This window comes from Dendrobates tinctorius, unplaced genomic scaffold (assembly GCF_039654945.1).
Source record: "Dendrobates tinctorius isolate UK_male_01 unplaced genomic scaffold, ASM3965494v1 ptg000209l, whole genome shotgun sequence".
NCBI classification, from domain to species: domain Eukaryota; kingdom Metazoa; phylum Chordata; class Amphibia; order Anura; family Dendrobatidae; genus Dendrobates; species Dendrobates tinctorius.
Window position 1 is genome coordinate 3253589 of NW_027361876.1, and position 24512 is coordinate 3278100.

Sequence of the window (24512 nt, forward strand, 5' to 3'; positions counted from 1 at the left end):
AAGTCCCTTGAAATCCTTAACCAGTCTTCCATCCTGGGCTCGGGTAGGACCACCTGATGGAGTCTTGTCCAGATTTCTGCACATGTAGACCTCACTATGCCTGAAATGGTTGACTTTCCAATGAGAAACTCATGGTGGAGGGCGGCATAAGACAGGCCAGTGGACAGGAAGCTGTAGAACAACAGAAATAGTACAGGTTAGAATGGGTAAAGTAAAAAAAAATCAGTTACATGCCGACCAAACTTGGTAGGGAATGAGAGAGAACAACACACACATATTTGGTGGCACAATGACTAAGTGATATGCAGTACATATTAGATGTAACATTCTGCTGTGTCAGGTGAAACATATTTTGAGTAAGATGAGGGTATTAAACTTTGTCCAAGAAGGCCAAAAAACATAAATTAACACACACATTATGAACATAGAGAATGTGGTCGTGGAGTACATACCGTATTGTGAGTAGAAGTCGCTCCTCTGCAGATATGGCTTTGCGCATCCTAGTGTCCAGAAAGGTGATCCCAGGGCGCACTGTCTTCAAGAGGCGATCAAATGTGGAAATGCTCATTCGACAGTACTGGTAAAATTTGTCCGGATGCTCCCGCAGAGACGAATAGAGGCGGTGAAAATGACCTCTTGTGAGTCGTTGCCTCAAAAGTGGATGTACCCACATGCGTCTCCTCCTCCGCGGATCCACTATCACAGGATATGGTTGGCCAAAGCGCCGTGACAAAAGCCAGGTAAAGAGAACCTGCTCCGTTGTATTGAATGTCAGACCCTCGGCCATGCTGCACAAAGAACACCAACACACCTCGTGAAAGCAAGGTGAGAAATGTACAGAATGTAGGCAGCCACCTGTTTCTGAGTGTCTAAATAGGGTGTAGGCTAATGATTTAAATTGTTTTCAGGCCTCAAAACCGTTAAATGTCCATTTTGCAAGGCTGCGAGAAAATCTCGCCATACGGATTGATTACGGATTACATACGGATACACACATGCGCAAAATACGCGACCTCACCTTGCTTACGGATGACCTACGGACCACTATTTAGTGGTCATTGATCCGTATTACGCATGTAAAATACGGAGCGTATTTTGCGCAGGTTAGTGTGACTCCAGCCTTAGGCAGATTCTCAGAGTTGGAAACGAATGGATAAATCTGTTGTCCACTACACTATGCCTAAATTCCCCACATCAGTTAGCTCTGACTTTCCCACATTAGATTCTAACTACCAGGACATGTGTCCCGACGTGAATTTTGCCGGTATACCGGCTTTTTCTAAAACCTACAGTACATATATTGAAAATACCGTTTATGAGCACAGAGGTTTCATACTCATCTCAATATACCGCCTTGAAAAAGTATACAAATAGGCAAACCTTTCAGTTAAAGGAAAGTTTTGATGAGTCAAATGAACATTTCAGAACATATCAGAAATTTTTAATAGCAAGAGCTAGAAGACCCCCTCCATTTACTCAAACAAAGGTGCTAAAATGTCAGTATTCATAATGGCTTTAGCTTATGTTTGTTTTCCTGGCTTTACATGAAAGAGTTGAACACAGTCCTCAGATTTGCAAGATAGCTGCTATGCACTAATTGATGTTTTTTGCGGGACGAGTTGTATTTTTGAATGACACCATTGGTTTTACCAGGTCGTGTACTGGAAAACGGGAAAAAAATTCCAAGTGCGGTGAAATTGCAAAAGAAAGTGCAATCCCACACTTGTTTTTTGTTTTGATTTTTTTTTCTAGGTTTACTAAATGCTAAAACTGATCTGCCATTATGATTCTCCAGGTCATTACGAGTTCATAGACACCAAACATGTCTAGGTTCTTTTTTATCTAAGGCTGGTTTCAGACTAGCGCATTTTACAGGCAGCGCACGGCACCGCTAAGCCCCGCCCCCTGCCAGCCCCGTCCGGTCATTTCCTCCTACTATCGCACACGGCTGCATGCGATCTGCGCACCCTATCTTTAGCATAGGGTGCGCAGACTGTGTGCTGGCCATGCGCTAGTAGGATTTTTGCGTGCGCTGTGCACTTTTGAACATGCTGCGTTCGGCGCACACCGGCGCACCTTCAAAAGCGCGCAGCGCATGCAAAAATCCTACTAGCGCACGGCCAGCGCACGGTCTGCGCACCCTATGCTAAAGATAGGGTGTGCAGATCGCATGCAGCCCTGTGCGATAGTAGGAGGAAATGACCGAACGGGGCGGGCAGGGCTTAGCGGCGCCGTGCGCTACATGTAAAATGCGCTAGTCTGAAACCAGCCTAAGTGGTGAAAAAAAATTCCAAACTTCAAGAAAAAAAATTGCGCCATTTTCTGATACCCTTAGCGTCTCCATTTTTCGTGACCTGGGGTTGGATGAGGGCTTATTTTTTTGTGTACCGAGCTGATGTTTTTAATGATACCATTTTGGTGCAGATGCGATCTTTTGATTGCCCATTACTGCATTTTAATTTAATGTCGCAGTGACCAAAAAAATGTAATTCTGCCGTTTTCACTTTTTTTTTCTCGTTACGCTGTTTCATGATCAGGTTAATCCATTTTTTTTTATTGATAGATCAGGCAATTATTAAGAGCTCGGTGATACCAAATATGTGTATGTTTGATTTTTTTATTGTTTTATTTTGAATGGGGCAAAAGGGGGTTGATTTGAACTTTTATAATTAGTTTATATTATTAATATTTTTTAAAACTTTTTTTTTTTTTTTTTTTTAACTTTTGGCATGCTTCAAGAGTATCCATGGGAGACTATAAGCTGCCATAACTCGATCGGCTCTGCTACATACTGGCAATGCTTCACTCCCTGACGAAGCAACGTGTGAAACGAGCGTTGGAGTGCGGGGTGGCGGTGACGACACACACAACATGAATCCTGGTTAGTGTTTGTACTACTTATTTATATTCATTGAGTATATGTTGTTAATGGCTAAATCTAGAGCACTTTATATTGGGAAATAATTTATTTATATGCACTGCACTTTACTTTATATATATTTCCTCTTTTTTTCATTCCTTTTTTATATCAACAATTTCATGGAGAAAAAATATATTTTTGTACATATCTCTTTATAGACTTTTTAATCATGTTTGCAAAAAAATGTGTGTGCTGACCCACCTCCATTGCTTTTTTAAGCTATTTTTGTTTTGTATGTATTGTGGTTTTTAATGTGTCATGTTGGGTATCCTTAATAAAATATCTATTTAAACTAATTATACAAGTATTGGAAAATTCTTGTTTATGTGGTTTGTTTTGGTTTTATAGTGCTTTTGTCCACATGAATTTGTAGTGCATTATTGATATTTGGTTGCAAATACTCCTATTTTTTGGTTTAAATGATCAGATCACCTGTATGTAGCAGAATACCTCACTTGCTGTAAGCGCTGACCACTGGTCGGCGCGCATAGCAATCCGGCACTGAAAAACATAGAGGTCTCCAGAAGACCTCTGGTTGTCATGCCAACTCATCGGTGACCAACGATCACGTGAAGGGGGTCACCGATGGGCAGATTTCCGGCACGATTGCTGGAAGCACATGTTAAATGCCGCTGTCAGCGTTTGACAGCGGTATTTAATGGGTTAATAGCCGTGGGTGGATTGCGATTCCACCCGCGGCTGTTCCGGGCACATGTCAGCTGTTCAAAACAGCTGATATGTGCCAGAAAAGATTTGGGCTCACCGCCGGAGCCCACATCAAAGGGAGGGAGTCCGACATCAGTGTAAATTTACACCCCATGTCAGAAAGGGGTTAATTGATACTTCGTAGACAAGACTTTGTTTGTGATGACAGCATCAAGATGCCTCTTGTATGCAGGAAATAGTCACATGCATTCATTGCTCAGGTGTGATTTTGTCCCATTCTTCCACACAAACACTGTACAAATCTTGAAGGTTAGGTTTGTGGGCTCCTTTTATAAACTCTGAGCTTTCGTTCCTTCCATAAATGTTCTATTGGATTCAGGTCAGGTGATTGGCTGGGTCATTCTAGCAGCTTTATTTTCTTTCTCTGAAACCAATTGAGAATTTCCTTGGCTGGAAATCATTGAGATCATTGTCTTGTTGAAATGCCAACCCTTTTTTCATCTGCATCATCCTGGTAAATGGCAGATTTTTATGGAGATTGTCTCAGGACATTTGTCCATTCATCCTTCCCTCAATTATGAAATTTGCCAGTGCCATATGCTGAAAATAGCCAAATGCCATCATGTTTCCACCTCCAAACTTCACAGTTGGTATGGTGTTTTTGGGGTGATATTCAGTGCATTTTGGCCTCCAAACATGATATACAGTCATATGTTAAAGTTTGGGCACCCCTATTGATGTTAACCTTTTTTTCTTTATAACAATTTTGGTTTTTGCAACAGCTATTTCAGTTTCATATATCTAATAACTGATGGACTGATGGAGTTATATTTCTGGATTCAAATGAGGTTTATTGTACAGAAAATGTGCAATCTGCATTTAAACAAAATTTGACCGATGCAAAAGTATGGGCACCCTTATCATTTTCTTGATTTGAACACTCCTAACTACTTTTTACTGACTTCCTGAAGCACTAAATTGGCTTTGTAACCTCATTGAGCTTTGAACTTCATAGCCAGGTGTATCAAATCATTAGAAAAGGTATTTAAGGTGGCCACTTGCAAGTAGTTCTCCTATTTGATTCTCCTATGAAGAGTGGCATCATGGGCTCCTCAAAACAACTCTCAAATGATCTGAAAACAAAGATTATTCAACATAGCTTTTCAGGGGAAGGATACAAAAAGTTGTCTCAGAGATTTAACCTGTCAATTTCCACTGTGAGGAACATAGTAAGGAAATGGAAGAACAGAGGTACAGTTCTTGTTAATCCCAGAAGTGGCAGGCCAAGAAAAATATCAGAAAGGCAGAGAAGAAGAATGATGAGAACAGTCAAGGACAATCCACAGACCACCTCCAAAGACCTGCAGCATCATCTTGCTGCAGATGGTGTCACTGTGCATCGGTCAACAATACAGCGCACTTTGCACAAGGAGAAGCTGTATGGGAGAGTGATGCGAAAGAAGCCGTTTCTGCAAGCACGCCACAAACAGAGTCGCCTGAGGTATGCAAAAGCACATTTGGACAAGCCAGTTACATTTTGGAAGGTCCTGTGGACTGATGAAACAAAGATTGAGTTGTTTGGTCATACAAAAAGGCGTTATGCATGGAGGTTAAAAGACACAGCATTCCCAGAAAAACACTTGCTACCCACAGTAAAATTTGGTGGAGGTTCCATCATGCTCTGGGGCTGTGTGGCCAATGCCGGCACCGGAAATCTTGTTAAAGTTGAGGGTCGCATGGATTCAACTCAGTATCAGCAGATTCTTGACAATAATGTGCAAGAATCAGTGACGAAGTTGAAGTTACGCAGGGGATGGATATTTCAGCAAGACAATGATCCAAAACACCACTCCAAATCTACTCAGGCATTCATGCAGAGGAACAATTACAATGTTCTGGAATGGCCATCCCAGTCCCCAGACCTGAATATCATTGAACATCTGTGGGATGATTTGAAGCGGGCTGTCCATGCTCGGCGACCATCAAACTTAACTGAACTGGAATTGTTTTGTAAACAGGAATGGTCACAAATACCTTCATCCAGGATCCAGGAACTCATTAATAGCTACAGGAAGCCACTAGAGGCTGTTAGGAGGATCTACGAAATATTAATGTCACTTTTATGTTGAGGTGCCCATACTTTTGCACCGGTCAAATTTTGTTTAAATTCAGATTGCACATTTTCTGTTAGTACAATAAACCTCGTTTGAATCCAAAAATATAACTGAGTCCATCAGTTATTAGATATATGAAACTGAAATAGCTGTTGCATAAACCAAAATTGTTATAAAGAAAAAAGTTTAACATTAATAGGGGTGCCCAAACTTTAACATATGACTGTATAGTATGATATACAAAAAGTTCAATTTTGGGCTCAACCAACCACACTATATTTTCCCAGTATTTCACAGGCTCATCTAAATGTTGATCAAACTTTAAACGTGCTTTAACATACTTTTTGCTTAGCAATGGAGTCTTGCATAGTGTGCGTGCATACAGGCCATGGAGGTTGAGGGCATTACTTAGTTGTCTTGGAAACAATTGTACCTGATGATTCCAGGTCTTTCTGTAGCTCTCCACAGGTGTTCCTTAGCTCTTGGAAAACTCTTCTAATAATTATTTTTACTCCTCTGTCTCAAATCTTGCAGGGAGCACCTGGTCATGGCCGGTTTACGGAGAAATGTTCTTTCGACTTTTGGATTATGGCCTCAACAGTGCGCACTGGAACCTTACTTTACAAATTATTCTGAAACCAATGCCATCAGTATGTTTTGAAATAATAAGATTGCAAAGGTATTGAGACAGCTCACTGGTTTTACAAATCATGATATGTTTCTTGTGTGGTACCATGATAATAAGACACCTTTTTTAGGCCAACAGTTGAACCAGCTGATATTATTTTTCACGAAGTGGAAGGATTGTTTTCTAATTACTGATAGGTTTCAGCTGATGTCATGACTTTACATGGTTTTTTGCACCTCTCTTTCTTCATGTGTTCAATACTTTTTCCCTGTGTCAGTTTTCATTATTAAACAACTTAATTTATGGACTTCTATGGTTTGATTACTTTGCCTGTATGAATTGGATGAATTGTTACTGACATCTGTTGAGAATTTCACATCTATAGCACCCTTAGAAATATATTTACTTAGAAAATTAGTGATGTGTTCAACACTTATTTCCCCTACTGTACTTGTAGCAATCTGAAACTTTAGGTAATTGAAAAACAAACTGATACATGTGAACCTACCCATTTCAAGATACTCATAAAATAATCCCAATTTTCCCAAAGGCTGCAGACGGTAATCCTGTTCCCATCTAGGCTTTATTGTTTCTATCCCGGTGGAACGACATCTTGCGATAAGATTTTTGATCCAACTGCAATGTGAAGGAAATTCCATATCATCACTGGCTAACAACATTCATCCTTTTTAGATTAAAAGTATTTCAAATACAAACAGAAACAGAAGACAAGTAGTAGAAAATCTAAAGCTCCTCAAGTCAAGTGCAGCGAGTCTCCATTATAATGAGCAGGCTATGAATTACATCTCTCTATCACTTCTATCTTACTTCATAGTAGGATGTGTACTGGTAAAATATTTCATCCAACCCTTCAAATGCCAGTATAATCAAGTGAATTGTGTAAAACAATCCATATAGTCAGGTATGGCTTACCCCTTAGCTTCTAGGTATGCATTCCAAATTAGACCCCACAAATATTACATCTTGTAATGCAAGAAAACTACTTTAAAACATAATATTTTTCCTAGAGTTTTGATACTCTTATTAGGGATCTTATACACTTGCCGTGTTTTTGCGGGCCGTTTTTGTGGCCCCAATAGATTTCTATGGGGCTGCAAAAACGGCTCGCAGAAATTCATCGGAGTGCCGTATGGCTGTGTATACGGCCGTGAAAAAATATCGAGCTTGCTTGATATTTTTCACGGCTTACGAACACGGCTGTAATACATTTTAATTGTACTGCAAAAACAACGGTAGCTTGTTTTTGCGGTACACCGTATTTGCTAATTTGTTAAAACAGGGAAAAATGGCAATCCGAGAAGGCCTGCAAAAAACCCGGTAAGTGTAAAAGAAGCCTTACACACATTATTGTAAGGTCATTTAAATTTAAGCTATGCTTTGTAGGAAATTTAAGCGCTAATGGTGTCCCTTTAAAGGAGTTTTCAGGGCTAAACAGACATTTCATTAGCACCTCTATCTTATTGCAGATTGCCAAATCCTGATACTGTGCAATGTGCACACTTTCAGGTTTCCGCCCTTCTGACAGCTCAAGTGGACAATTTCTTGACTGCAAGTTTGCAACTTGCATTCTTGTGATCACTTGCAGACTAGAAACTTTTGCTGTTTCTCTCAATATTCTATAGAGAGAAGCTATATGGCTTGTGACAGTAAATATACAATTTGCATACGCTCAGTCACCTGATGATCGCTCGAGGTGGCAGCAGAGCTGAATCCTGACAGTTTGTATATTGTACACTGTCAGGGTTCGGCAATTACCGTGAAATAGAGGCACTGATGAAATGCATGTTTAGTCCGGAAAACCTCTAAAGAAAAGTGTGATCATTGACTTATAAATGCCTGCAGTCCACCAAGAGCTGCATGTAGCTGCAGGCATCATACAAATAGTAAGGTAGACTGACCGCACAACTCTTGTTTCTTGTACCGTAAAGAAAATGATGAAAGTAACTTATTTATGAAAAGATTGCAATAGTAACAATACATACGGAAATAAAATCTCTTGAATATTATTCCAGATAGCTTTGCCTCCCATTATAATTGTCAGCTGTGTTGTTAGTTCAAGAAGACAACCACCAGGATCACACTGGGAAAATAAAATGTAAATACTATACAAGGCTTTCAGATTTTTATGATAAAGAATATCAATAAAATCAGAATAAAGCTCTGTTCTCACTGCTGCAAGGATTTCTCACTAATTTCTTACGGTAGAAATAATAATAAATCTCACGAAACTCAACATTACCCTTGTACAGTAGTGTTCAAAATAATAGCAGTGTGTTCAAAAACAATAGCTAAAAACTAGTATAAAGAGTTTATGATTATTTCCATGCATTGGGAACACTGAATAATGTTTTCTAATTTAAAACATGTAAAGAAATGTACAAAATTTTTAACTACTTTACAAAAAATAACAAAAAATGAACATTGGGCTGTTGTAAAAAATAGAAAATAGAAGTCTGCATTTGTCTTTACAAACTCACAATATGTACTATTTTTTATGACGAGTTAGCATTCTTATGAATCACTAACCGAATATTTAGTTGAATACACACAGTTTATTAGAACTGCTTCACATCTATGTTGCACAGAGTCAACCAACTACTGGCACCTGTCACCTGTTATTCCAATTGCCACAGAAACGGCATTTTTGATGTCACCCAACAAGTGTTCTATAACCTTAATTTTGTTGCACTTTGTTTACTGGGGTGTTTAAGCTTGTTGTTTTGTTGAAACACCCATTTCAAGGACTTATCTTCTTCAGCGTAAGGAAACATGGCCTATTCAAGTATTTTAATATATGAAAACTGGTCCATGATCCCTGGTATGTTGTAAATAGGTCCGGCACCATAGTAAGAGAAACATGACTATATCATCATGCTTGCACCACCATGCTTCACTGTCTTCAGAGTGTACTGTGGCTTGAATGCAGAGTTTGGGGGTCGTCTGAAAAATTGTCTGTGGCCCTTGGACCGAAAAAAAGAACAATTTTACTTTCATCAGTCCACAAAATGTTTCTCCATCTCTCTTTAGGTCAGTTGATGTGTTCTTTGGCAAATTTTATCCGCTTCAGTACAGGTCTTTTTTTAACAGTGGGACTTTGCAGGGACTTCTTGCTAAGAGACTGTCCTTGATCATCCTGGAGCTGATCATTGGCTGCGCCTTTGGCATTCTGGCTATTCTTCCATCCATTTGATTGGTAGTCTTCAGTTTTCTACCACATTTCTCTGGTTTGGCTTCCCATTTTAAAGCATTGGAGATCATTTTAGCTGAACAGCCTATCATTGTTTGCACTACTTTATAAGTTTTACCCTCTCCAATCATCTTTGCAATCAAAGTACGCTGTTCTTCTAAGCAATGTCTCGAACGACCCATACTTCTCAGGCTTTCAAAGAGAAATGCATGTACACCATGTCCTTGCTTCCCCCCTACATAAGGGCTACCTGACTCTTCACAGAATGATTGACCTCACTAATTGAACTCCACACTGCTATTATTTTGATCACACCCCAATTAAATTATTTTAATACACAGACTCAAAAACCTGCAGATCATGAATGCCGAGTCTGTTGGTTTTCTTAGAATCTACTGCACCAACTGGTAAATTGTTTGACATGTGGTAATAGAATTTATACCAGAAAACCGTGATTAATCTAAGTCATATTGGACTGCTATGATTTTGAACACTACTACTACTGTATATCATTAGTTTTGTCTAATGTTGTTGGAATCATTTGAGAATGGATCCATAAAAGCTCTTGTGCCTCTGTTAGGCTAAGCTCACACAATGAGAATTTGGTGCATTTTTGATACCACAGATTTTCTGCAGCATTTCGGCATCAATTAGCAAAATTAGGCTTGAAAGTTTTTTTACATGCATTTTTACAGATTGCATGCAATTAACAAAAATAAAACATGCGTTTTTTATTTGTGAATTTTCTTTATGTCATTCAAGTTTATAGGGAAAATCCGCAATAAAAACACATTTACAGCAAGAAAAATTTACTTGTTGGAGATTTGAAAACTGCACCACAGATCAGTTTCCGCAGCATAAAAAAAGCCACGAAATGTACGGTATATAAATCCCATACACTTTCCTGGAACGGTAATAGGCTGCATGGTTTGCATGGAAAAATATGCAGCAGAAAAGTGCAACAAATACTCATCGTGGGAACTTTTTCCTTTCTATTGATATATTGAGAAATGTAAGCCCCGACAGAAGGGTCCGCTGTCCTTTTATACCAGTCTGTTATTTAGTAAGCTCATGTTTATTGTCTTTATGGCCTCATATTTAAAATCTGTGTCTATTGTCAAGTGTGTAGCACGCTAGGATTAACCCTTTAAACGGAATCTGTCAGTGGAATCAACCCTACAAAGCCATTTATATGGTCATGTTGGTCATAGGAAGCTGAATACAATGATACCTTAATCTTATTGCAGAGAAATTCATGTTTTTCTTAATATGTAAATGAGCTGCTGGGATCTATGAGCGGCACATAGATCTTAGCAGCTCGTCAATATGACTACTAAATGAATAATGTAATAAAAGAACCCTTGGCTACAATTTTCACAGCAAGAGATTAAATTCCAGCTGTGGGGCATTTTATTTGAAGAACCCCCCCCCCATGCCATGAGGAAGCAACAGCTGGCATCTTTTTAATGGTGGCTACCATACAATCAGCTAGGTGAGCATTACCATTTTTATATACCATCCTTCTCTAATAGGGTCAGCCTATTTGTGCAAGCTTTTCCCTCTGAAGAATTTTCCACATCCTTGGAATTAGGCTCTCTTGCCCCATATTATTCTGCTCTCAGATTAAGTAGCACAAACCTGCTGTCAAGATTCCCTTTAAAAGTTTCTTCACATGTTATAACAATTAAAAATATCTTATACTTTTAATCCCGCTTTTTGTTTTGCCAAAGCAGTGTGACCACCCCATTTAATTCACACACTAAGGCCAAGTTTACACTAAAAAAATCAGTCAACTTTTTTTAAAATTTCCACAGTACTCAAATTAATGCAAAATAATAGTTTAATTGAAAAACTGAGGCAAACTAATGTGTATGTGTTTGATCATTTTGTAGTGCAAAAAAATAAAATACAATGAACCTAGCTTATAATAGAGAGTTCAAAACAACTCACTTCCTCATTACGATATCTTCCAAACCAATATACTGGATCTCCAGGATAGCCCACAACTTTCCCTTTGAAAAAGGCAATGTAGAAGCAAGACGAGTAGTAATTGACAAACTGGAACAAAAACATCTTTGTGGTAAGACTATTTTCATAGTCTGTCTTTGTTCGAGGAAGCTCTGCGAAAAAGTTATTAAGATTGAAGAGAGAGAAAAAAAAGAGGCAGACAACTGTATGTTCGGCTTTAAAAGTCAATGTCAGAATGATAAATCACACAGGATGAAGGGGCTCAAACAATGCTGCACTTTAGACATATTTCTTGGTCAATTTTTAATTTTCATTGTTTATTGTATTTCTGTCCAGGGAAGTAATTGGAGTATGCTGAATTTGCCTCTGCTTTGAATGTAAAAGCTACAGTGGGTATGGAAAGTATTCAGACCCCTTGACATTTTTCACTCTTTGTTTCATTGCAGTCATTTGGTAAATTCAAAAAAGTTCATTTTTTTCTCATTAATGTACACTCTGCACCCCATCTTGACTAAAAAAAACAAAACAGAAATATAGAAATTTTTGCAAATTTATTAAAAAAGAAAAACTGAAATATCACATGGTCATAAGTATTCAGACCCTTTGCTCAGACGCTCATATTTAAGTCGCATGCTGTCCATTTCCTTGTGATCCTCCTTGAGATGGTTCTACTCCTTCATTGGAGTCCAGCTGTGTTTAATTAAACTGATAGGACTTGATTTGTAAAGGCCCACACCTGTCTATATAAGACCTCACAGTGCATGTCAGACCAAATGAGAATCATGAGGTCAAAGGAACTGGCCAAGGAGCTCAGAGACAGAATTGTGGCAAGGCACAGACCTGGCCAAGGCTACAAAAGAATTTCTGCAGTACTCAAGGTTCCTAAGAGCACAGTGGCCTCCATAATCGTTAAATGGAAGAAGTTTGGGAAAACCAGAAGTCTTCCTAGACCTGGCTGTCCAGCCAAACTGAGCAATCGTGTGAGAAGAGCCTTGTTGAGAGGGGTAAAGAATGAACTTTTTTGAATAAAATATGAACTTTTTTGATTTTATCAAATGGATGCAATGAAACAAAGAGTGAAAAATTTAAAGGGGTCTGAATACTTTCCGTACCCACTGTACATAGGTTAAAAAAAAGACATATGTCCATTAAGTTCAACCTTTCTCCACCAAGTATTCAGTTTGTCACTAAACTATCTATATCCCAATAATGTTATGTGTACTGAGGAAAGCATCCATCCCTTTTTTTTTTTTTAAAAGCGGTTTTAGTGTCTGCCATTACCTCAAGCAACCATAGCCATAAACAATTTCTCAAATAAAGCATATTGGTAGGTTTCTTATTTATTTCCATTGTAAGCCAATATCCGTAAAGTTGTTGTCCCAGAAACCAACAAAACACTACCATTTTATTACATTAGCATTTATGTCAATAAATTACAATAAGGACACATTCATATACCCTGTAAGGAAGAATAAACTTCATATAGAGAGGTTTCCTCACTCAGGACTCCTCAGTCAATTATAAAGCACCCCTGTGTAAAATTGTCTTTTTTTCTAATATGTTCCATGGATATATTAAAAGGTTGGTTGTTCAAGCGAAACTTGTTGTCCAGTCAATTAAAACGAAAAAAAAATGCCCATTTAAAAAGTAATACAAGTGTCAATACTCCCATTTTGACACTTCCCAGTTTCTCGCTGGACACTCTACATCCTGCTCTGTCTGGGTAGTCATGTGAACACTGCAGCCAATCACTGACTGTATTGATTATGCATTAGGCACTGTTATAGGCAGTGATTTAGATGCAGCAGTCAAATTTGCATCTAGATGAAGTAGCAAGTACAGAGACCACGTCGATGGTGCCGTCAGCAACGATTTGGATTTCTGGATCACGGAGTGAACTACTTATACGATGGACTACTTGCTAGAGATGGGGTGCACCTTACGAAGACTGGAAAGCATGTATTTGGAAGTCGCCTTGCTACACTTGTAAGGAGAGCTTTAAACTAGAACAACATGGGAAGGGAAGCAAAAGACCAGAAAAAGCCATACACCTGACAAATGCTATTGAGAACTCTGCTATTAGAAGTGGAAAGGAAGAACAAAGACGAAAGAATCTAATTAATAAAAATATTGGAGAAAGAGAAACCAATCACAAACTAAAATGTTTCTATACTAATGCACAAAGCATGGGCAACAAACAAGGAGAATTGGAACTACTAACACAGGAAAAGAAATATGATGTCATTGGAATCACTGAAACTTGGTGGGACAATACACATGATTGGAATACAAGACTAGAAGGATACAACTTATTTGCAAGAAATAGACTTGATAAACCAGGAGGGGGTGTCGCATTGTATGTTCGAAACGCGTATATCTGCACAGAGATTGAAGCTTCAGAGACTGGGAGTTCTGTGGAAACTGTTTGGGTAAGAATACAAGGACAGAACAATGGAAAGGACACCATTGTAGGCATTTACTACAGGCCGCCTGTGCAAGCTGAAGATATGGATGAACTCTTTATGCATCAGATGGCCAAGTTCTCCAAAAAATATGACATGGTTGTCATGGGAGATTTCAACTATCCAGACATTTGTTGGGAATCTCTCTCAGGCAAAACTAACAGGTCAAGGAAATTCTTATCCTCTCTTGCTGACAACTTTATCTTCCAAAAGGTAAGGGAGAAAACAAGGGGAACTGCTACCTTGGATCTAATCCTTATAAACAGGGAGGAAATGGTTGAGGAGGTAAAAGTGGCTGGGACCCTAGGAGGTAGCGACCATGCTATTTTAGAATTTTGGATAACTAGAGGTGGAAGACCTGTGAAGACTCAGACGTCAAGGTTAGATTTCAGAAAGGCAGATTTTAAGGGATTCAGAAAGAGAATTGGAGGGATCCAATGGCTGGATATCCTTAAAGACAAAAATGTCCAGGAAGGATGGGAAATCTTGAAAAATGAAATTCTCAATGCACAGTTGTTAACAATTCCGAAAAGAGGGAAGAATAGGAAGCATTTAAGGAAACCAGGATGGATGAACACAGAACTTAAGCACATGCTAAAAAGGAAGAAAAAAATGTTTATAAAATGGAAAGAGGGAGGCATATCTAAAGAAGAATATAATGCTGTCTGCAGAACCTGCAGGGCACAAATCAGATTATCTAAAGCTGAAAATGAACTGAGGCTTGCAAGAGATGTCAAAAGCAATAATAAAGGATTTTGGGGATATGTCAAAAGTAAAAGAAAAGTCAAAGATGCTATAGTATTTTTACAGGATGAAAATGATGAAATGGTAAGACAGGATGTTGAGAAGGCTGAACTTTTAAATTCCTATTTTGCATCTGTTTTCTCTCAGAAAGGAAATGCAACATCAACTGTTATTCACTGTCCTATTAAGGGAATAGAAGAATCCAGGATATCTATAAACAGAAAGATAGTGAGGAAACACTTAGCTAACCTAAATGAATTCAAGTCTCCAGGTCCAGATGAATTACACCCCAGAGTACTGAAGGAGATAGCAGAAGAAATTTTTGAACCCCTCTCCATAATCTTTGAAAATTCTTGGAGAACAGGAGAAGTGCCAGAAGACTGGAGAAGAGCAAATGTTGTTCCTATCTTCAAAAAGGGGAAGAAGGTGGACCCAGGCAACTATAGGCCGGTGAGTCTGACTTCTATACCAGGAAAGATCTTTGAACAAATTATTAAACAACATGTATGTCAATACCTGGATAAGAATGAAGTGATTAAACAGAGTCAGCATGGGTTTGTAACTGATAAGTCATGTCAGACTTACTTAATTTCCTTCTATGACGGTATCACTGATTGGGTGGATCAAGGAAATGCTGTAGATATAGTATATCTTGACTTCAGCAAAGCATTTGACAAAGTCTCTCATACAATCCTTATTGAAAAAATGACTAAGTATGGAATGGACAAGGCAACTGTTAGGTGGATTCATAACTGGCTTAGTGATCGGACCCAAAGAGTGGTCGTAAATGGCTGCACATCCACTTGGAAGAATGTCTCAAGTGGGGTACCACAGGGCTCTGTCCTGGGCCCTGTATTGTTCAACATCTTTATCAACGATTTAGATGAAGGAATTGAGGGTAAACTGATTAAATTTGCTGATGACACAAAGCTAGGAGGGATAGCTAATACTAGAGAGGAGAGAGAGATGATTCAAAAAGATTTAAATAAACTGGAGAAGTGGGCAGCAACTAACAGAATGGTTTTTAACAGGGAGAAATGCAAAGTACTACATCTGGGCAATAAAAATGAAAAAAGCATATATAGAATGGGAGGAATAGGGCTAAGTGACAGCACATGTGAAAAAGACTTGGGTATACTAATAGATCACAGACTGAATATGAGTCAACAGTGTGATGCAGCAGCAAAAAAGGCAAATGCAATTCTAGGATGTATTAACAGAAGCATACAGTCTAGATCACGTGAAGTCATTATTTCCCTCTACTCCTCTTTGGTCAGACCTCATCTGGAATATTGTGTCCAGTTTTGGGCACCACATTTTAAAAAACACATCAACAAACTGGAGCAAGTTCAGAAAAGAGCGACCAGAATGGTGACCGGTCTGCAAACCCTGTCTTATGAGGAAAGGTTAAGGCATCTTCGGCCCATGATCCGGCTACTGTGCGGGCCATCCCGGTCGGACAGTTCCTCCGCATGCGACGCATCTGCTCCACCAATGATCGATTTGAAAAACAAGCCCAAGATATGAGGGATCGTTTTCTCAAAAGGGGCTATAGTCGTAGGTGCATTAAGAGGGGTTATGATCGAGCAAGATGTACCCCGCGCAATGGCCTCCTACAATCCACAATGAAAACTGGCAGACGAGATAAAGATGGACCTATACGTTTTATATCAACATACAATCATGAATGGTCCAATATGCGCACCATTCTACAAAAGTATTGGTCCATTTTGGAGACAGAACCAGCCCTGAGGACCGTCCTTGGACACTCCCCTTCCATGACGCCACGTAGATCCAGGAACTTAAGGGATCTCTTGGTTCGGAGCCACTATGTACCCACCCCCAGAAATTTCTTTGGGACTAGTGGCCCGGTCTGGGGATCTTTTCAGTGTGGACATTGCCTGGCTTGCGCTAATGTCCTACGCTGTTCTACCTTCAGCTCCTCTGATGGTAGTAGGGAGTTCACAATTAGACAACGGATATCATGTGGGACGTCTAACGTTGTCTACTATGCAACTTGTCCGTGCCCTAAAATTTATGTGGGCCTCACCACGAGGGAGCTGAGGGTGCGGACACGTGAACATGTGCGGGACATTGGCGCAGCCAGGGCGATGTCTGATTCCACTGAATTGAAAACTATCCCCAGACACTTCCGGGCTTATCATAACTGTGAGGCAAGTTTATTAAAGATCAGGGGGATTGATGCTCTGCATATGGGCATAAGGGGTGGGGACCATAGAAAGATCCTTGGGCAAATGGAGGTTAAGTGGATTGTCCGATTGGACACTATGAGACCTAAGGGACTGAATGAGTCCTTGAGCTTTATTCCATTTTTGTGATACTCCATTTTGCCAAATAAAATTCTGTGGTTGTCCGTTTCCTTTCCCCTTTTTTGACCCCTGTTCACTTATAACATCTCACTTTATGTGAGATTACCCTTTTTTTCTTTGACCCAACCTGAATGAATTGTAACATGGTTTCCCCAGTCTCTTTTTTAAGTCCCGCAGGACTCCATATTTCCTATGTTTTCCTTTAGTGGTTGTTTTTAATCTATTTTCTTCCTAATCTTATTGTTTTTAATTCTAAGATATGTGTTTTGTTATTTTCAGTATCGTCTTATATGTCCCGGTTTTGCCTCAAGTAGCCCTATATACTGGATCTGATTTCCCATTGTCTACAATCAAGAACATCCATTCAGGGGTTGAATAACATCGAAATTGCTGTTTATTTGAAAATTTTTGCTGTATATTGTTGTATTCCACTCTTTATGTATTAATGATCTTCTGCTCATTCCTTATAATTAACATAATGTACGATACTATATACACATTATCGGATGGAGGGGTTATTTGTGGATCATTGTCTATAGTATTTTTCAGGACTTTTATACAGCATCGTTGCTCCTGATATTATGGGGCTTATTCTTATGCCATCCTGGCCCCTTGCTAGGGAATCCTGGATCAGGGATTACATACACTGTGTCCTAGTTCAATCGTTATATGGCTGTGCGCATCGCCGTGCTGTGTGCTGCTCCATGCTGCGGTCGGCGTCCCTTTACACAGTGCGCTATGCCTCGGGTACCGACGCATGCGCAGTGTGTGGACGCCGGGCTGCAGCATAGGACCTGCGGACACCACGGCGCATGCGCCGCTTAGGCCATTTTGATTGGCTGACGCCGGTCATGTGACCGGGGTCAGGGGCTATTTGAAGGCCCTACTGGGATCTTTCTATTCACTCTCCTCCTTGATAAAGCGGCGGGGGACGTCGCGAAACGCGCGTCGGAGGCCCCACTACTGGACCCCCCCCCCTTTTCCCCTCCCTGGTGAGTTGTCATTCATTTGACTTTGTACCGCTACCAGCGCTCTTTGATACTATTGGTAGTGTATTTTTGGCATTTGTATTATTAGCCTCTACCTCCATGACTACTTATTTTACATCAGCTGGGGTGGCCTTTTTTCTGATGGTCATCTATCATGTCCACCAGCACTTTGATCTTTGCTGTTAGCGTATATTGATACTGGTATTACCAGTTACCGCTATCGTGATTTGTGGATTCTATATTTGCTGGGGCGATTTTTAGTTCCTGGACATGATTTGAGGCCGTCAGTATATTCTCACCTGGTTTTCCATCTGGAGGGGATTTGGTCGGTACATGGGATTTATGGTCCATATTGTTTATGAGCACATCTTGTTTTATCCATCTTTTGTAAACTATTTAATAATAATAAAAAATTTATATATATTTTTTCTATATGGAATTTATTGCGTGCTCTCATGTTCTTTCTCCTAAGTATTTTATGAGGAAAGGTTGCAGGATTTGGGAATGTTTAGTTTGCAAAAGAGAAGACTGAGAGGAGACTTAATAGCTGTCTACAAATATCTAAAGGGCTGTCACATTGTAGAAGGATCAACTTTATTCTCATTTGCACAAGGAAAGACTAGAAGCAATGGGATGAAACTGAATGGGAAGAGACACAGATTAGATATTAGAAAAAAACTTTTTGACAGTTAGAGTGATCAATGAGTGGAACAGGCTGCCACGAGAAGTGGTGAGTTCTCCTTCAATGGAAGTCTTCAAACAGAGGCTGGACAGACATCTGACTGGGATGATTTAGCGAATCCTGCTATGAGCAGGGGGTTGGACCAGATGGCCCAGGAGGTCCCTTCCAACTCTACGATTCTATGATTCTATGAGACCAACAGAGAACTCTGAAATTTATGTAGCGGGAAAAAGGTGAGATGTTAGGGAACATTCACACTACATATGCCATTTATATATTTATTTTTACCTGAAGCATTTCAACATTTTTTCCATTGCCATTTTATGTAATTTTTTTTTAAACTTTTCAGTGTTTTTTTGGGGGGTGATAATCAGATGTTTTTGACATCCATAATATGGACATCACTCTTTTATTGAACACTTGAAGCATATAAAATACGCTCAAAAGCCTGAAAATTTGAACAGAAATGTAGACTGTTGCTCCTCACTATAAAATTTATTTCTTGTAGCCTTCACTGGGGGATATAGGAACGATGGGTTAGTCTGCTGCCATCTGGAGGTTTACACTAACAGTATATCTTATGAAAAAAATAGACTCCACAGCAGACTACCCAGCCTGCTAGCAGTAAGCCTGCTCATTTAGTGAAAAAGCAATTGGACAAGCAAAAGAATAGAAGAATAAAAAAATGAAAGAAAAATGTATAACCACCCCAAGAGTCAAACCAACCAGTGGAAAATGCGGAGTCACCCAATGAAGCCTATGAGAAAGATTTTACAGTGAGTACCAAACTTCTATATTTCTCAGTTGCTTCATTGAGGGACACAGGAACCATGGAATCTCCTAAGGCTGTCCCTGGGGTAAGAAAACTATTACCAAAACTGCAGAAGAAACAATAGCAATTCCTCAGTCTACTACAAGCAGCCGCTTGTTGTCCCCTTCTATTAAGACTTGCATTCCAAGACGCAAAGATAAGAGCTCCTCAAAAACATGGACAGAAGAGTAATGTAATAGAAAAACAGACACCGGGAGGTGCAATACCGAGGAAGCTTCTACCCCACAGAGGGAGAGAGCCATACCCTGGCAGGGCCACACTAGCTTAGTCTGACCTACTGCATTAGCAAATTGAAACCAGAAAACAATGTTAGTCCTATAGATAAGTAGAGATGCACAGCTCTGATTATGTAGGATTGTGTAAGTATGTCTCAGAGATGAGGGGCAAAGTACATAATGAAAAATGTGCAACTTCCTCATTGAAGTGAAAAGCTGAGCATCCTATTAAGGCAAAAAGAGGAGTCCGAACATCAGACCACTCTGTCCCGGAGAAGGAGAGAAAGGTGAGAGCTCCCTTCCCGAACCTCGCCTAGGACACTTAAGGAAAAAAAAAAATCTCTCTGCTAGAAAGCCAAGATGGAGAGAATATCTCTGATTGACACGAAAGGGAGAACTAAACAGCATCCAGGACCTGATTAAGATGCACCTGATTAAGTGGGAAAATACAGTAGCCCCGAGGTTACCCTGCCCAGACATTCAGCCTTGACCTAAGTCATGTTCTGCTACATCAGGAAAGCCAAGGCAGGAACCTGGCCATTGGGAGTCAACATTGACTAAAAACAGGTATGCAAAAAAAATAAAATATTGCCATGGTAACACTGCCCATAGTGTTTCACCTATGAAAAAGGACCTAGCTCAATGGAATGATGGAAAAGTGACGTCTAAATCCACTGTCTCCTTATCCTAGTGAAACAAAACCTAATCTGAAGGCCAAAATCCTTCTTAACTGTGAATCAGTCAGTCAGAGCAGCTGGTAAAATACATTACAAAAAAAGTTGGTTACAAGAAGAGACCATTGGAAACATTTATCTGGATGCTATTGTTAGGAGTCTGATTTCTCCCTTCTCTATGGTGAAATCTAGACCCTTACATGCTGCAGTCTCCTGCGGTTCATCTGCAGTAAAGGAGATTGCAGAGGAGAGTGCTTTGCGACAACTCTCTCCAGAGGCTAAGACCTCTGTTCCCTCCACTGAGCATGCTCATGGGACGAGCTCCCATTGGAGTTCGGGAGTCACATGGCTCAGGTCCTGTGTCTAATCCTATTGGCTCCTCCTGGAGTTTGGGAGATCTCCGGAAGGTCCCGCTTGGTATAAAAAGCGCGCATGACTGTTCTGCCATGCGCTAGTATTTTCATACTGCTGCTGTATGTATGGTGATGGATGTTTGGACTGGTGGCTGACTTATTATAAAATCCCTTCCCTCTGATATTACGACTGTGTGAGTGATTGGGCAGCCGCCAGTAGCAGCGCTAGTGTCAGCGCGCTCCAGCTATTTCTGTCCCAGCAGCTAGCGTCCTACATCGCGCCAGCGATATCGCGGTGTCTCCGCTGAGGCTCCGTTCTCACCACGCTGCGTCTGCAGTTCCTCGAGCGTTCGCAGTTGCGACGTCTCGCATCTCTCTCTCACGGTAGGTCTAGACGGAGTTGTCCTGACGTCTAAGGCTACTCCTGTGACTATTTATACCGTGTCTGCTCCGCTGGAGTCTGTGACCTAGAACAGACTCAGCGGTTTTGTATGCTTTAAGCGTGCAGCTCTGTGACTTTAACAGAGCTTGCTTTGGTGCATTCTGGGTGCAGTTAACCCTGTGCACATTAACGCCACAGTGCTCTGCCTCTCTAGCAGCGGTCATATCACCTGCCGCACGGTGGACCCAGAGTGGCGAAGGCACTTTAATTATTTTTTTTTTTTTAGTGCCTTCCGCCACTCCTAACATAATACTAGCGCCAGGGTCTGGCTAGAGATGGCAGATCAGCAGCAGCTGTTACAGCTTGTGCGTCAGCTCAAGGCTCGTCTTGCCACCCTCGAGAGGTCTCTCGCAGCTGCGCAGGCCACAGATGCTGCTGTTCAGGCACTCACAGATGCCGTAGGGCATATGTCCGTGTCCTCCCTTGTGCCGACAGTTACCCGCCTCCCGTTGCCCGAAAAATTTTCTGGGGATGGCGCCTCCTGCAGGGGTTTCATCAGCCAGTGCTCTATACACCTGGAGCTGCTGGCTGCGCAGTTTCCTACAGAGCGGGCTAAGGTGGCCTTCATTATCTCCCTACTGTCGGGCAAGGCTCTGGAATGGGCTACGCCTCTATGGGAACGTGGTGACCTCGAGATTCGGACTGCGGCCAACTTGCTAACAGCCATCAAGCAAGTATTTCTCGGTCCTCGGGTCACGCACGATACGTCTCTGCAGCTGCCCGCCCTTACTCAGAGGTCGCTCTCAGTTAGCCAGTATGCCGTCCGTTTTCGGACACTGGCATCCGAGTTGGAATGGTCCGACAGAGCGCTTATCCCCGTTTTTTGGCGAGGTTTAGCAGATCACATGAAGGATGCTCTCTCCACTAGAGAGATCCCCACCAGCTTGGAGGAGCTAATCTCCGTCTCCTCACGTATCGACCTCCGTTTTTCGGAGCGCGGTATGGAGCGGGCTCACTCCAAGCGAAGAGCTGTCTCAGCTCCTAAATTTCTTGTACCTCCTGAGCTGTACGAGCCAGAGGTTACACCTCCTGAGCCCATGGAGGTGTCTCGTACCGATCTCACTACAGACTCTGACCAGGAATCTATTTGCGGTTGTCACCATGTATGTGCGGTTTCTCCGGAGACCAGCTCCCCACAATGGTCAGAGTCTGAACCGGTCACTGAGACTTTTGTCCCTCCTCATCTTAGGGCTCAAGTTCTCGCATGGGCGCATGCCTCCCATGCGCCTCAACATCGAGGTTACATGCAAATCTCGAAGCTCTTGGCTGGAGCGTATTGGTGGCCTCATAGAGCTCGGGATATTAAAAAATTTATCCAGGCTTGTACTTTATGTGCCCAGGGTAGCTCTCCTAAGTGGAGTGTGGTGACGGCTGCTGAGTCACAGCGGCGTTCAGTTGCTTCGCCAGCTCCTGCCATCTCTCAGGTGTCTCTGTTGAAACCTGGTGACCTTGCTCCCACTGATGCCTTCCAGGTGTCCCGGTTTACTGTAACACCTACCAGGACATCAAGCTCGCCTTCGGGTGAGTTTGAGTCCAGGTTGATGGTTCGGAAGGCTCAGGGAGGAGGGGGCCCTAGGAGGGGGGGTAATGTTAGGAGTCTGATTTCTCCCTTCTCTATGGTGAAATCTAGACCCTTACATGCTGCAGTCTCCTGCGGTTCATCTGCAGTAAAGGAGATTGCAGAGGAGAGTGCTTTGTGACAACTCTCTCCAGAGGCTAAGTCCTCTGTTCCCTCCACTGAGCATGCTCATGGGACGAGCTCCCATTGGAGTTCGGGAGTCACATGCTCAGGTCCTGTGTCTAATCAAATTGGCTCCTCCTGGAGTTTGGGAGATCTCCGGAAGGTCCCGTTTGGTATAAAAAGCGCGCATGACTGTTCTGCCATGCGCTAGTATTTTCATAATGCTGCTGTATGTATGGTGATGGATGCTTGGACTGGTGGCTGACTTATTATGAAACCCCTTCCCTCTGATATTACGACTGTGTGAGTGAATGGGCAGCCGCCAGTAGCAGCGCTAGCGTCAGAGCGCTCCAGCTATTTCTGTCTCAGCAGCTAGCGTCCTGCATTGCGCCAGCGATATCGCGGTGTCTCCGCTGAGGCTCCGTTCTCACAACGCTGCGTCTGCAGTTCCTCGAGCGTTCGCAGTTGCGATGTCTTGCATCTCTCTCTCACGATAGGTCTAGACGGAGTTGTCCTGACGTCTAAGGCTACTCCTGTGACTATTTATACCGTGTCTGCTCCGCTGGAGTCTGTGACCTAGAACAGACTCAGCGGTTTTGTATGCTTTAAGCGTGCAGCTCTGTGACTTTAACAGAGCTTGCTTTGGTGCAGTCTGGGTGCAGTTAACCCCGTGCACATTAACGCCACAGTGCTCTGCCTCTCTAGCAGCGGTCATATCACCTGCCGCACGGTGGACCCCGAGTGGCGAAGGCACTTTAATTATTTTTTTTTTTTTTAGTGCCTTCCGCCACTCCTAACAGCTACGGGTGGTGCCCGGGACATCAGCTACAAAGAAAAGGAGCTCTGGACTCAATCTATAGAATTCTTATCTTAGCAGGCATTCAAGATCTTCATTCCAAGCTGGGGAAGGAGAATCCTGCACTGATAGGCAAAGACCAAGATTTCTTTGTAATGTAGAAGAGCGCAGACCTTTACTCAATCCAGTTATCTACCAGGGGAAACTGTAGTGGAGGATATGGTTTCCAAAGAAGCCTATAAGAAGTGAAAAATCTCCAAACACCCCAGTGGTCTAGACAACACAACAGAAGTGAATCGCCAGAACAACCTGACTTAAACAACACTACCACAGGAGGTGAAAAGATGAAAGCACTGCTACTATTCTCAAACCCAGCCATCAAGGACTGTAGGTATCAAAGACTAGGATGAGATGGAGAACACCTTGGAGACCGATGTAGAATAGAGGTTAAAGCACTCAAGTAGCCGCCTTAAAGGAAGGCTTCAAAAGCCACTCAATGCGTCCCAAGGTACTCTGGTACAATTCGTCCCAAGAGCAGAGGATGAGGGGCTGCCCCCCAAAAAGAAGAAGCCTATTTGTATGAAGGTTAAGGAGATGTAAAGTGCTCTAACGCTAGGGCTCAGGAAGCATCAATCCTGATGTACCTGATCAATGGTCTTTTACCGTATTTGCTGAAAAAGCCTATGTGAGTGTGACCCACATTCACAACACATTGCTAGTCAAAAATTAATAGCTGGGCATGTCAGTCACCTCTGCCTCTAGAACTAAAGGAAATGTTTCTGCTAATGGTTGGAATCATCAACCAAAA

The 24512-nt window shown here is 41.5% G+C and overlaps 1 protein-coding gene across 2 annotated transcripts in view; it reads right to left on the reverse strand.

The window, feature by feature from the left end:
- Positions 1-24512, reverse strand: part of ANO6 (anoctamin 6) — a 217143-nt gene that overhangs the window by 12684 nt on the left and 179947 nt on the right. For both annotated transcript variants that reach the window (XM_073554250.1, XM_073554251.1), the window contains exons 14-16: positions 11487-11656; positions 8332-8429; positions 6837-6964 (exon numbers count right to left, since the gene is read on the reverse strand). In XM_073554250.1, coding sequence (XP_073410351.1) covers positions 6837-6964; positions 8332-8429; positions 11487-11656 — 396 coding nt within the window. The remainder of the gene's footprint in view (positions 1-6836; positions 6965-8331; positions 8430-11486; positions 11657-24512) is intronic.